This window comes from Pteronotus mesoamericanus, unplaced genomic scaffold (assembly GCF_021234165.1).
Source record: "Pteronotus mesoamericanus isolate MK-2021 breed Mesoamerican mustached bat unplaced genomic scaffold, CSHL_Meso_final contig_78, whole genome shotgun sequence".
Classification (NCBI taxonomy): domain Eukaryota; kingdom Metazoa; phylum Chordata; class Mammalia; order Chiroptera; family Mormoopidae; genus Pteronotus; species Pteronotus mesoamericanus.
The window spans coordinates 802,004-815,355 of NW_026555258.1; the positions used below are offsets into that span (position 1 = coordinate 802,004).

Consider the following 13,352-nt stretch of genomic DNA (forward strand, 5'->3'; position numbering starts at 1 on the left):
GAAGCGTCCTCCGTGGGGATCCCCCAAGCAGAGGAGGCCCCCCATTTCGCCCTTCGGGGGCAGGACCCTGCTCAGCTCCTGGGTGGCACCATGCCAGCACTTGGGGGTTTGCACTGGCTCCTCGGAAAGGGCCCGGAGCCGTGCACCCACGGGAGGGGCCGGGCGCGCGCAGGGTGCCCCGAGCCCCGGGGGCCCAGCCGGGTGCACGAGCCCGTCCGCGCTTTGTGCGAGGGCCGCGGGGTCCCAGGCTGCCCGGCGTGGGGATGTCCTCCGGCTCTGAGGCCCCGGTGGGCGCCCCCGGGACCCCATCACCTCCCGGACGCTCTAGTCCGGGCGGCCACACCCCCGCGTGTGGGCGTCATGGGGCCCGGGTGGCCCTCCCGCAGTGACGGCGCGTTTCTCTGGCCCGTCTGTGGCCCAGTCGGCCGGTGACGCCCTCAGGCGATTGCGTCACCCGGGCCACCCCCCGGATATAAGCCCTGGCGCTGCGGGCAGAGGTGTCGTGAGCGCTGACCCGCGATGGAGGCCAGGCTGCTGGGCGCCGTCCTGGGCGTCGTCCTGGTGCAGGTGGAGGCAGCCGTGCAGAGCCTGGACCTGCCCAAGGTGCTGGGTTCCCTCCCTGGTCTCGGGGCGGCTGGGTGTGAGGGCCCGAGTGTCCAGCGGCTGCATCCCCGGTCCCCCCAGCCCCCAGCTGATGTCGTAGCAGCTACCTCTGGGGCCCAGCACCCACGCAGGTCGGCCCCCCAAGGGCAGGGGCTAAGGGTCTGGGTTCAGCCTGCCCGCTCTCTCCTCTCCGTGGGAGCCAGGCACAAGCGCCGGGTCCGGCAGGGGCAGAGCCCCGCCTGCGGTGGGCCCGTGGCCACCGCCACGCGGCCGGTCCCGCGCAGTCTCCAGGGTCCAGGACTCAGTGCAGCCACCTCGTGCTCCTGCGTCGGTGGCCCCACATCCTGTGGCGACCAGAGGAGCCTGTCTCCGCGGGGAGGGTGGCGGGGGCCGGGCTCCCGGGGCCGGGCTCCCAGCTCCACGCTTCCCTGCCCGGTGCCTCCTCGGCGGGGGCTGCGTTGGCGGCTGGGCCAGGAGGCCATCAGCAGGCTCGGAGACGACAGACGCTGGGGACACACTTTCTCTTCTGCTGCAAAAATGATCGGCTCCCAAAGCCTCAGATGGAAGCCGGGGGCGCTGGGGGCTCTCTGAAGTCAGAGCCCCGCCTCCAGGAGTTCGGGTGGAGTGGCTGTGTCTCTTCCCTGGGGACATGACACCACTGGCCGGCCCGCTCCGGCCCATCTCCCGTGGCCTGACCACCGCCGCCCCCGTGTCCCTCCCGAGGACGGCAGCAGCAGGGCCCGTTGACCGGGGGACCACAGACGGGCCGGGGGCAGGGCTTCGGTGGCATCGCTGTCGGACGCTGGGGGGGCGGGCCCAAAGGACGGGGCGCTGCCTGCGGCTCTGCCATCGCGCCTTGCACTATCCGGCTGTCCGCTGACCCTTCGGAACGGCCAGCTCCCTGCCCGGGGGGCCTGGGGCGGGGACCTCGGCCCGACTGCCCCAGACAGGCTCGGCTCTCTCTCCTGTCTCCAGATTGCAGGGTTCTGGCGGGAGGTCGGTGTGGCCTCCAAACAACGCCTGGCGCTGGTGACGCCCCGGAGGCTGGAGGCCTTGTTCCTGACCCCGAGCGAGGCCGCCCTGACTGTGAAGGCCGCGTACAGCAGGTGCGAGGCCACTCCCTGGGCCGGGGCGGGCGCAGGCGCGGGCGGGCGGCGGCTGTGGGATTTGGGTGGTGTTGCCACTTTGGAGGACCCGCCCTCCCTGTGTCTTCCCCCCAAGACCCCCGCCGCCCCTCACCCCCGCTCCTGGACCAACCCCCAGGCTCCTGGAACTGTAACACATCCCCACAGACAAGCCCAGAGTTCTGCCCGAGTCCCATCGATGTAGAAGAGAAGGAACTGGGCTTGTGGGCAGGCGGCCCTCCGGGAGCCCGCGGCCCTGGGTGGAGGCCCGGGGCCCGCCCTGCACCGCCGCCCTCCGCGCCCTGGGGCGCCTTCCCACAGCCGCCCTGGCGGCCCCGGGTCCCGCAGGCGCGTGCGGCCTGGCGTTTCCCTAACCAGCCCTTTGCGGCCTTTCAGCTCAGGAAGCTGTGAGACCGAAAACATAGTGGGCTCGGAAATAGATGTGTCAGGGAGATTTGTTTTTCCGGGTAAGAGCCGTGGCCCTGTTGCCGCCGTTACGCACCACACGCCTGCCCTGCACGCCCGCGACACTTGCTGTTCCCCACGCTGTTCCCTGTACGCCCCTTCGTGCCCCAGACCCTCCCGCCCTCTCACTCCTAAACCCACAGCTCCTCAAGGGCCCCTCCAGTCCTCCGACCCCCAGCGCCGGCGATACAGGCGCGTCGGGGGTGGCGGGGGCCGAGGGTGAGGTCTGACCCGCACGAAGCGGGTCTGCACGGCCTCGCCCCACTGCCGGCTCCCCAGGCCACAGGGAAATCCGCGTGGTCGACACGGACTACGAGCGTTACGCCATCCTGAGGCTGTCCCTCGAATGGCAGGGCAAGGACTTCCACGTGCTCAAGTACTTCAGTAAGCTCACCTGGGGGCCGCTCTCCCTGCCGCTGGCCGCTGGGGTATCCCCGCTGCGCCCCACTCAGCCCCCGTTGCGCCCACAGCGCGCAGCCTGGAGGACGACTATGAACCAGGCTTCTGGAAGTTCCGGGAGCTGACGGCGGACACCGGGCTTTACCTGGTGGCCCGGCATGGTGAGCCCCAGGCCTCTGGGGTGGGCTCTAGGCTGGGAAGTCCGCAGGCGTGCCCACCCCTGCAACCCCTCACCCGCCCTCCCCGCAGGGAGGTGCGCCAAGCTCCTGAAGGAGGTGAGCCTTCGCTGGGCCCCACTGCGCCCCGGCCTGATGGGAGTCCCGGCGCCTTGGGCCCTGGGCCTCCAGGGTGTGACGCCAGGCCGCCAGGCAGGGACCCTGGAGGCTGGGGGGCAGGGACGGGCCCGGGGTGGGGGGCTGCTGGCGGCTCTGCCCGCCGGTGGCCCTCCCGGGTGGGGCCCTGTGGGCACCGTCCCCGGCCCCCCGCGTCCCACACGCGCCCACCCGTCACCTGCGACCCTCCGTCTAACCCAGCCCAAGAAGGGGGGACACCACCTGCTTTGCAGGTAGAGACGCTGGGCCGCGCTTTGCGCAAAGCCGCCCAGCAGCCGGGCCGCCCAGTCCCCGCCGTGGCCCCGACTGCGGCCCCGGGACCCCCAGGCCCTGAGCCCCTGCCCTTTTGTGCCACAGGAGCTGATCTAGGGGGGCCTGTCCCGGGGCAGGACGCTGGAGCCCCGCCCCCGCCCCGCCCCCTGCGCCGGGTGGGAGGGGCCTTCGCACCTGCTTCAAATAAACCCTATGACTACACCCGCTGCCCCGAGTAGTTCCTGGGGGGCCGCGGGGTGACAGGTCGGGGCGATGGGGGGAGTCCCCGGTGACCGCCCTAAAGATGGCACCGCGGCCACGGAGCGTGAACGGCGTCGGCTGCCACCCTTGGGGGGCCCTGTGCCTGAAGCGGCTGAGCCGCCCCAGGCTCCGACGCGGGCCCGCAGCCCCGCCCCGTTTCCCCGCCCAGGACCCGCCCCAGCCCCTCCCCCCCCGCCCCGCGTCCTGCCTCGCTCGGAGCCCCCCACGGACACCCTCTCGCTGAGTCTGGCCCTGCCCCCGGAGCCCGAGGCGTCCCCCTGGGTCTCCTGAGCGAGCTCCGGGGTCCGGGGTCCGGTGTCTCTGGCCCGCATTCTGCCCCAGCGCCCTGCTGCCTCAAGCCAAGCCCCCGGGCACGGTTTTCTACCCGCTCCCACCGCCCCTGCCCTTGGTGCCGGCGGTCAGCCCAGCCCGCCCCGCGTGCCCAGCAAGGGGCGCGCGAGGCAGCGCCACGGGGATGTTTCTCCTTCCCTTCCCTTCTCTAAAAGTGAATAATTAAAATCTAAAAAATTTCCATTGACTGGGTATTGGTTATTAACGTTGTGTAAGTGCCCGGTGTGAACACTGACGTGCTACGGGTCCCGCAAGGGGGGCCCGTCTTCTTTCTTTCATCTCGCGGAGCATAAACGTTCAAGGTCGTGATGTTTTCCCTCCGGCCGCTGCTTCACGTGTTTTTAAGACATCGATTTTAAATAAATTCTGTAATTTTAGTTTGTATGTTTTCTTTCATCCAAGAGTATTTGTTATCCTGGGAAGGTAAGAAATATTCTAGTTTTACCGTGTTTTCGTCGGAAAGGACTAATATTTCTGCTTTGGGGACCACGCTGATGGCTTTAAACAGAGCCGGCTTTTGTTCGCCTTTCCTTCCGCATCCTTGTGGGGGCGGCCGTTAGGTGGGCCCGGGCGGGGCAGGGTGGGGGTGGGCGCGGGGTCACCAGGGCGGGCGTCCTGGAGCCCAATGCAGGCAAATTACGGGCCGGCAGGAGCCCCCTCAGGCGGGAGCCCTCGGAGGGTCTTCCGGGCCCCAGCTGGGCCTTGGCTCCAGGCGCGAGCAGCAGCAGAACCAGGCAAAGGGACACCGGGGCTGACCTCAGGGCCATGACCCCCTGCCCGGCGCCGGCCAGGCCCTGAGGAGACGCAGGGAAAGCTGAGGAGCAGGTGCTGAGGTCGGTCCGCCAGGTGCGAGCCTCAGGACGGCCCCTTCCTCGCGTGTGCGCTCTCCCCCGCCCCGGAGCCTGCTGGAACCTCTCCTCCCTCTTGCATCTCTGAAGGCCCGGGCCTGTGTCTCACCCTTTCCTCCTCGGCCCCGTTTCCTGAGCCCCTTTCCTCCTCGGCTCACTTCGCCCGCCTCTGCGACTCGACATAAACGTCTTAGAGTGCGAGCCCCGGCTCCGAGCCCTTTCTCAGCCAGACTCGAGCCCCGAGGCAGCCGGAATGAGGTCTGACACCCGTGCCGCCCGTCCGCGGAGGGTTATCAAGATGTGCCCTGCCGGGCGAACACTCCGGGTCTGCAGTGGTTTCCAGGCCCTTTGCCCCGAGCCCCACCGGGCGGGCGGTGACCCGGCCGCCCCAGCCCCCCAGCCCCCAGCAGGCGGCTGTCTCTAGGGCTTGGCTGCTCTCTCGGTGCTGGGAGCTCGTCACCCGCTGGTTCTCCCCTGGAGACGCCGTCATTTGCCTGGAGACCCTGAAGCCTTTTTATCAGTAAAGCCCATTGTCCATCTGTTTCCCAAGCACAACTATCAATTCTGATTGCATTTTCTCCTATTTTGTTCATTTCTGCTCTTAGTTTTAAAAGAATTCCTCCCCCCCCAACCCCGACAGCGGATTTGGTTCAGTTGCGAGTGTCAGCTTCTCTGCACCCCACCCCCGCCGGGAGGGGCGCACCCCTCCTCTATCCTTGCTTGGGTGTCTCTTCACCGCAGCTGAGCTGGGACTGCCCGAGTCTCCTTCTCCGGGCGGCAGTGGCGGCTGGGTGGCCGAAGGGATCCCAGACTCGCAGGCGCCACTCACACGGGTGCGTGAATTCTCTCCATGGGCCGGCTTCTCAGGGTGTGTGCATGGAGTTGGCTTCCGGTCCCCCACCCCTGCGGGGCGCCCCGTGAAGCCCCGCCTGGCCCCGCGCTGTCCTGCCGCCCGTTTGGCGGCTTTGCAGGCAGAGCCGCCTGGTCTCCCCGGGGCCCCTTTTAGCCCATTTGGGGTCCTCACGGCCCATTCCGTCCCTGGTGGGAGGGGCTTTTACTTTACAGATAGCGGGAGACGCCTCGCATCCTCCCTTCTTTCAGAGCCACGTAGCTTTTGGTGGATCGAGCAGAGACCCCGCTTTAGAATTGTCCTTGTCCTCGGTGACTCAGAGGCCCTTCGCCTGCTCCGCCTCCTTTCAAATGTGGCCCCCGCGCGTGCGTGAGGCAGAGGAGTGGGCTGTCTCTACACAACTCAGCCCGCGCTACAGTCCGAACGTGTCAGGGACGTCCTGACCTGAGCTCAAGGCCTGAGACCCTCCGGGCCCCCGAGGGAGGGTTTACTTGTGTTCACCTTCACCTGTGGGCTCATCTCGCCCGTGGGGCTGCGGTGGGGGCACATCCGCAGCCCCCTTCTCCCCCGAAAGCCCTGGCAGGACAAAGAGCGTGTCTCTCCTCCGCCTTCCAAATTTGCCTGCTCTTGTGGCAACAAAGCCTCTGAGAGCCGCCCAGCCAGGGGGCTGGGAAATGTGGGTCTCAGCTTCCAGCCGCCCACCCCCGGGGAAGGGCCCTCCTGCCACGTCCCCGGCTTTCAGGGGCTCACACAGGTGCTGCCGAGCCCTCTGTGCTCGGCTGCCAGGGGACGCAGGAGAGCGGAGGCGGGAGGTCATGGGGTCGCAGGGCGGGGGCTGGCCAGGGCGGGCAGGTCCAGACAGGGGGCGGTGGCTGGCGCGGAGGACGGGAGAGCAGGACGTGCCAGGTGCTCTCTGCGCGCGGGGGCGGGAGGCCACGGCCCGAAGAGCAGAAGGGGGGTGGCCCAGGAGGGAGGGAGAGCTTTGTGTAACTTTTCGGGGACGTTTTGTATTTTTAATGATTGAAACAAAAATTATCCAAAACACCACCTGAAAGAGCCCGTTGTTCTTGCCTTTCCCCTTGGACCTGACCTTGGCCTGCTGCCGGCTGGGCTGAAGAGCAGCGTCTCTGCCCTTCCCAGAAGGGGCGAGAGGGAGTGTTGGACCGCGGGGGGAGAGGGGAGATGGAGGCACGGCCTGGGACCAGGGTGCTTGTTCTGGAAACTTCTGAGCAGAAGGAAGTGCGAAGGGTTAGCGGGGCGCACACTGCGGCCCGCCTGGGCCTGGCACAGGGGCCGCAGCCGAGGAGAGCGCCCACCCGTGGGGCGATGTGGCCGCCCTGCGGGAGGAGAGGCCAAGGACGGCGCGTGGCGGTTAGTGGCCGCCCACGGCGACACCCTCAGAGCCATATAACGGGTTTGCTGGGGCCGCCACCCGGGCCTGAGCCGCGTGTGCAGGCGCAAGGACCCCCAGGAACATGAGGGCAGTGCTGGTGACCTTCCTGGCTTTGGTCTCAGGGCCCGGGGCCCGGGCAGCCTGGCTGGGGCCGCTGGACCCTGAGCAGGTAACCGCCCTCCCACGGGCCCCCAGCCTCCGGGCGCCCCAGGGCCAGCCCCTCCGGCCGGGCTGCGGGGGCGCCGTGGCGCCCCGCTGAGGAGGGGCCCCGGCCCGGAGGGGCCGCCCCTCACCAGCCCCTGCTCTGCGCAGCTGCTGGGGCCCTGGTACGTCGTGGCTGTGGCCTCCGGGGAGAGGGGCTTCGCGGTGGAGAAGGCCACCAAGAACATCGAGGGGGTCGTGGTGACGCTGACTCCCGAAAACAACCTGAAGGTGCTGTCGTCGCGGCACAGGTGAGGAGGCGCCCGCGCGCCCGGCCGGCGGTTGGGGCCCTGTCCCGAGCTGTGCCTCGGCCCGGCCCCGGGCCCGGGCAGGACCGGCACCCCCGCCGCTAGGGCTGGACGACGGGCTTCCCCCTTCCAGGATGGAGCGCTGCCACCTGAGTGCCGTGGAGCTGCTGCGGCGAAACTCTGCGTGGGTGTTCGGGAACCCCGGTAGGGCGGAGGCTGCCGTCTGGTCCCGGCAGCGTCCCCAGGCCCCCGGCAGGCAGTGCCAGGCCCGGTGGGGGCGGGGCAACGCCGTCCTCGGGCTCCCCCAGGCTCCCCACCGGGAAGTGCGAGGGCCGGCCTCCCTCTGCTGCGTGGAGGGCAGTGGGGCTCGGCGCGGGGGAGGGGTGACAGGATCTGGGGAGCGTGGCCCTTCCCACCGCAGTCACTCCCAGGGCGCCCCGTCCGCCTGTCACCCCGAGAGCCCTGCGTGCGGCGTGGGGGGCAGGGACGGGGACCTGGCTGGGGGCCCCGGGCCTGTGGCGGCGCCTCCGGGAGGTCGAGTGGCCCCGGCCCACGGGGCTCCGTCTCCTAGCGCTGGGCGTGCTGGAGTACCGGGTGCTGGGCACCAACTTCAGGGACTACGCGGTCGTGTTCACGCAGCTGGAACAGCGGGACGAGGCCTTCAGCACCGTGGAGCTGTACAGTGAGTGGCGGGGGTCGGGGAGGGCAGCCGTCCCGCCGGCCGGCCGGCCTCCCGCGCAGGCCCGGCTCTCACAGGCCCCCCTGCCCAGGTCGGACGCAGCTGGCCAGCCCGGAGGCCGTGAGCCTCTTCTCCAGGTGGAGCCAGGGCCTGGGCTTCCTGTCGCAGCAGCAGGCCCGGCTGCAGGCCGACCGTGAGTGTGGCCGGCGCCTCTGTCCGTCTCGGGGACCCTCGGGGAGTCAGGCAGCACTGGGGGGCTTCACGGCGTCACCCTGCCGAGTCAGGCCTGCAGGGACGGTCCGTCTCAGCTGAGACTGAGGGCAGGGACGGGCGGGCCACGGGGCTGGGGCGGCTGCCGCCAGACCTGCCCGCCTCACCGCCCCTCTCGCCCCCTCCAGCCACCTGTGCGCACAAGGCCTTCCAGGTAAGCTGCCCCCAAGCGTCGCCAGCTCCCCGTGCGGCGGGAGGGGCCCGGGGCCCTGGGAGCCCCCACACCCCAGCGGGCGGGGCCTGGCGGCCGGGGACCAGAGGGCGCAACAGACGCCTCTCCCGAGAACCTGGGCCCCCATGACGGCCTTGCTTTCCAGTGAACGCGGTGGCCCCCACGTGCGACAGCGCCCACCGTGACCCGGGGGAGCTGACCAGGCGCTGCCTTCCTCGCTCGGCTGCCCAGGTGCCGGGCACTGGGCCGGCTTCTCCCAGAGGCTCTGGCTGCGGGTCCAAATAAAACGATTCCACAAACCGGCCCTGGGCCTCTCGCGTGTGCCGGGCAGAGGGGCGGGCACCGTCGTCTCGGGCTCCGGTTGGGATGGGGGTGCGGGGCGCTCGCCCCGGCTCATCCGCAGAGCAGAGAGCCAGCTCTGGGATGAGAGGTGGCCTGTGCCTACGTCCTTCTTCGGAGTCTCCCTGGCTCAGGGGACCCGGGCACTTGGGCCCTGGCAGGGAGGCGGGGAGGCGGGGGCTGGGCTGGAAGCAGCTGCTGCCTCTGCAGGAGTCCCCAGGTCTCTGGGCAGCGAGGGTGCTGGGCTGGTGGGAAGGGAGCAAGGCCCGTGGTCTGGACATAGTCGGGCTGCATGCTGGGCCGAGGAAGCTGGCACCGTGCCCCCGGGGTGCCGGGCTGGGGCGCCCCGAGCCTGGCTCCCGCCGGGCTCTGTGGCAGGAGCAAGGCTGCTGGGGGCGCTGGGCGGGCGGGACGCGGGGGCTGCCTGGCGCTCGCACGGGCCTCGCGCCCCAGGCTGAGTGCGACCCTCACGCACCACACACGCACACGCCCGTCCAGCCGGGCCCGTACGCCAGTCCCGGCTCCGGCACCCGCTCGGCAGCCCAGACGCCAGCACAGCAGGTCCGAGCCCTGGCTCCACAGGCACATCCCCCAACACGGGGACCGGCCACGGACGCTTTTCTGGGGGGGGCCACGCTGCCGGGTGAGACAGCGCCAGGGGACACGTGCCTTGGGGACGAGAGGCCGGGGGCGTGACCCAGGGCATCCGAGGAAGGCCGCGCCCCCGCGCCCCCACACTTCCACGCAGTCGGCTGAGGGCTCAGGGCTGGCCCTGTGCAGGGGCGGGCCCGGCGCCCCCGGCCCCCTGGCAGCCCTGGGCTGGCCACACACCCACGGCAGGGCGGGCGGGCGGGCAGGAGATTTAAACTCGGAGTCCGGAGGCCGAGTGGGGGGGCCAGGATGGGGCCGGGGTGGCTGCCGCCCGGGCTGGTCCTGCTGCTGGTGCCGGCTGTGGGGTCCCAGCCGGGGGGGCAGCTCCCCAGGGAGTCCCAGAACCTCAACTGGAACAAGGTGAGCCTCGCGCTGCAGCCCCTGAGCCGGGGGCCCAGCCACGGAGGGCCAGGGGCAGGCGGGGCGGCTGGGACGGAGTTCCCCGACACCCGACAGCCTTCAGCCAGCGCCCCCGAAGCAGCCAGGGGGGCAGGAGGCTCCACTGGCCCAGCGGGCTGCCCTGCGGGCCTCTCCCCGCGGGGCTGGCGGCCTTGCTGGGGGGCAGCCTGGGGCTGCCAAACTCAACTGACCACCGTGGGCCCGTGGGCTGGGAGCCCCGAGGTGGGGCCTGAGGTCACCTGCAGACGCCAGGTGGGCAGAGGCGGGGGCGGAACGAGCAGGGCTTGTCCTGGACTAACAGGCCGGGCGGGGGCGGCTGTGGACGCAGGCTGACGGTCTTCCGGCCACGCCTGGGAGCGCGGGCCGCAGTGGGAGCCAGAGGAGCTGGACAGAGAGGGCCCCTGGGAGGCCCACGCGGGACGAAGGCTTGGCGCTCAGGCCCAGCGCCCAGCCCCGCTGCCCTGCACACAGGCTGGGCCTAGGGCCGGGCCCCTCCCTTCGTCCGGCCGGAGCCCTGGGGCGTGGGGGCCGTGTCCACGCTCCCCAGCACCCTTCCTGCAGTTTTCAGGGTTCTGGTACATTCTGGCCATCGCCTCTGACACCCAGGGGTTCCTGCCGGGCAGAGAGCAGAGGAAGCTGGGGGCGTCTGTGGTGCAGGTTCACGCCGTGGGCCGGCTGAAGGTGGTGCTCGCCTTCAACAGGTGAGGGGATGCGCATGGCAACCCTGCGCCCCTTCACGGACACCCGGCCACAAGCAGCGCGGGGCAGCTCCCGTTCCATAGGAGAAGGGGCCGGGGGCAGCGTCGCGGGTCAGCAGGGAAACCCTGCACGGACTGGGGCCTCAGCCGCAACCCCGGCCGCCTCTGGCCCCTGACACTCAAAGGGCTGATTCTGGGAGAGACCACCGCAGTCCGGGGGGCCCTGGGCAGGCCGTGGGCGTTTGGAGGTTCCCCGAAGCTGTGGGACCAGCTCTCATCCAAATCAGAAAGTTCTGGAACAATAGAGCCGCAAATGGACAGGAGGTGGAGAGCGAAGCCTCCCGGTGGGCCCCCCCCCGCAGCCGCCCCCCAGGCCCCACAGAAAGGGGTCGGGAGAGAGAGGGGAGCGGGCGGTCTGGGGGGCGGCGACCACGGTGGGGAGGGGCCCCTGGCTGTGCTTCACGGCCCCCGCCCCCCCCCCCGTGCCCCCCAGCGCACAGGGCTGCCGCTCGCACACGCTCATCCTGAGGAAGGACGGGAAGAAGGCCGTGTTCAGGAACACCCGTGCGTAGGAGGGCCCCGGGGGGGGCCGCGGGGGGCGCCGCTGGGGGGGCCGCAGTTTCTGGCCATGGAGTCCCCGACGGCCCTGTCCCCCAGGGCCCTGGCCCGGAGAACATGGGCGGAGGGACGGGCCCCTAAGACACAGGCAGCCGCGGTCCCAGAGCCTGCGGAAGCCCCGCACCCCGCACACCCCCCAGCGCGTGTGGCCGAGGAGTCAGGTGGCTGTGGCTCCTCCCCCGTCCAGTGAAGGGTGTGCAGGGCTTCCGTGTGCTGTCCACCGACTACAGCTACGGCGTGGTCCACATGCGTCTGGGGCGGGCCGGCCGGGCCTCCACCACCCTGCTGCTCCTCAGTGAGTGGGTGATGCGGGGGTCCCTCCTCGGTGGCCGGTGGCCAGGGGAGGGAGTGTGGAGGGCGCGGGGCAGGGAGGGGCGCGGGCCGGGGGTGCCGAACAGACCCTGTGGGCGGGCAGCCAGCACCGGATGCTGCTCCTGGCCGCCCCGGGTGCCCTCAGGGTGGCCTTCCAGGGCAGCCCTCCTCCTGGGGGTCCTGGCATGGCAGGGGGGCTCAGCTGCTTCCTCATCGTGCCAGCCCGAGCCGGGCGCCCACCTGCATCGCCCCCCAAGGCCTGCCTCCTGACACTGTCACCCCGGGCTTCTCTGATGAACAGGGCGGGGGGTGCCCAGCCACCATCGACGGTGCCGGGCCTGGCCCGCGGGGTGCAGGCTGGCCGGGGACGCAGTGGGGGGTGGGGCGGGTGGGCAGAGGGCGGGCCCTGCACACTGAGGCCGCACAGACGGGTGGCTCCACAGAGGGGAGGCCAGAAGGCGAGAGCCAGGCGCGGGGTGGGGGTGGGGGTGGGGTGGGGGGCTGTAGGCCGGGCTGGGGGTGGGAGCGGCCCCGGCGGGGAGCCGGACACACTGACGGCAGTGCCCGCTTCCTGCCGGCAGGCAGGCAGAACGTGTCCAGCTTCCCGAGCGTGCGGAAGTTCATAGACATCTGCGAGATTCTGGAGCTCACGACGGGGGCAGCCATCCTCCCGAAAGACGGTGAGACACGTCGGAGCAGCACGATCTGAAGCCACCGTGTGGGCACACCCGGTGTCGTCCCGGCTGCTCGGGCCTCTGCTCCGCGGCGGGAGGAGCGGGGCGGCGTGGCCTTGCCGTCTGCGGTGCCCGGGCTGGGGAACGTGAAACCAGGGAGGCAGCCCGCGTGTCGCAGCCGCCGCCACGGTGCCACCGCTCACCACCCTCTGCTCTCCGGCAGCCTCCTGTGCGCACACCATCCTGCCGTGAGGCCCGCTGCCCCGCGCTCTCCTGGGGGCTCGACCTGTGGCCCCCAGACCCAGGAGCGTTGCTCCAGACCGCAGGCCGGGTGGAGAGCGCGTGTCCACGTATGTTCCCATGTGGTTTTCTTCCTGTGACGTGCCCAGTCAAGTCTTTGCCTGTTTGTTCTCACGGGTGACCATCTTTTCTAAATAAGTCACAGGGGTGCCTTCCCTGTTTCAAACACGCGTCTTCATCACATAAATACCTGGCAAGTGTTTTGTTTTGTTTTTGTAGTTTTTTGAGTCAGCACATGATGACCTTTTTATTCCCTAAGCATTTTGGCTCTAATAGTTTCCGCAAGGCTCCCCCTCTTGCCCAAAGAGAGGAGCTCACTTCACAGCAGTAGATATTTTCAGATTGGCAGAAATGTGAATTGCAACCCTCTCAAACCTTGGCTGTAAAGCAAGTTTACGTTTTGCATGCACGGTAATGGCTTTCAAAAATCCCGGCCCTGGCGCGGGAGGCTCAATGAAAAGCTGCCTCATGGATTTACTCCACAAGCTGGAGTAAATTCTGTCCGATGTTCACGGTGACCTAAGCTCGCCAAAGGCTGCCTAGTTACCCTTCGAACTGTCCAGCGAGACAGGCCGCCCTCGGAAACCCCGGGCGGGCCCAGCAGAAGGGGCCAGCGTGCCCGGCGCCGGTCCGTCCTCCGTGCCTGCCCTTTTTCTCTTACTGCTGTCGTTGGTGAACAGCAGGTGTTAATTTAAAAAGACCCAACTTATCCATTTCTCTTCCTGTTAGAGGACCATGTGTCGTAAGCAATCCTTCCTCGCTCGAGGGTCTGGGGGGTGTTCGGTGTCACTGACCGGAAGTGTTAGGGCTCTAAAGTTCTGCGTGTAGATTAAATCCGCCCGGGGCTGATTTTTGAAGGAGGCGCCAGGGGAAGACGCCGCTGGGACGCCGCTGGGCCCCGGGCCATCCCGGC

At 69.5% G+C, this 13,352-nt stretch overlaps 3 protein-coding genes across 3 annotated transcripts; all 3 read left to right on the forward strand.

Moving 5' to 3' along the window:
* Positions 1-519: 519 nt before the first annotated feature.
* On the forward strand, positions 520-3,414 carry LCN8 (lipocalin 8). Its single transcript, XM_054584710.1, has 7 exons — positions 520-603; positions 1,579-1,709; positions 2,124-2,194; positions 2,472-2,576; positions 2,663-2,752; positions 2,841-2,939; positions 3,281-3,414. Exons 1-7 carry the CDS (start codon positions 520-522, stop codon positions 3,412-3,414), a joined length of 714 nt encoding a protein of 237 aa, XP_054440685.1.
* A 3,546-nt stretch (positions 3,415-6,960) lies between these two features.
* Positions 6,961-8,577, forward strand: LCN6 (lipocalin 6). The gene is made up of 6 exons (XM_054584711.1): positions 6,961-7,047; positions 7,191-7,330; positions 7,461-7,531; positions 7,899-8,009; positions 8,098-8,199; positions 8,405-8,577. Exons 1-6 carry the CDS (start codon positions 6,961-6,963, stop codon positions 8,575-8,577), a joined length of 684 nt encoding a protein of 227 aa, XP_054440686.1.
* Positions 8,578-9,687: 1,110 nt separating this feature from the next.
* On the forward strand, positions 9,688-12,391 carry LCN10 (lipocalin 10). Its single transcript, XM_054584712.1, has 6 exons — positions 9,688-9,798; positions 10,399-10,538; positions 11,029-11,099; positions 11,341-11,448; positions 12,047-12,145; positions 12,363-12,391. Exons 1-6 carry the CDS (start codon positions 9,688-9,690, stop codon positions 12,389-12,391), a joined length of 558 nt encoding a protein of 185 aa, XP_054440687.1.
* Positions 12,392-13,352: the final 961 nt, after the last annotated feature.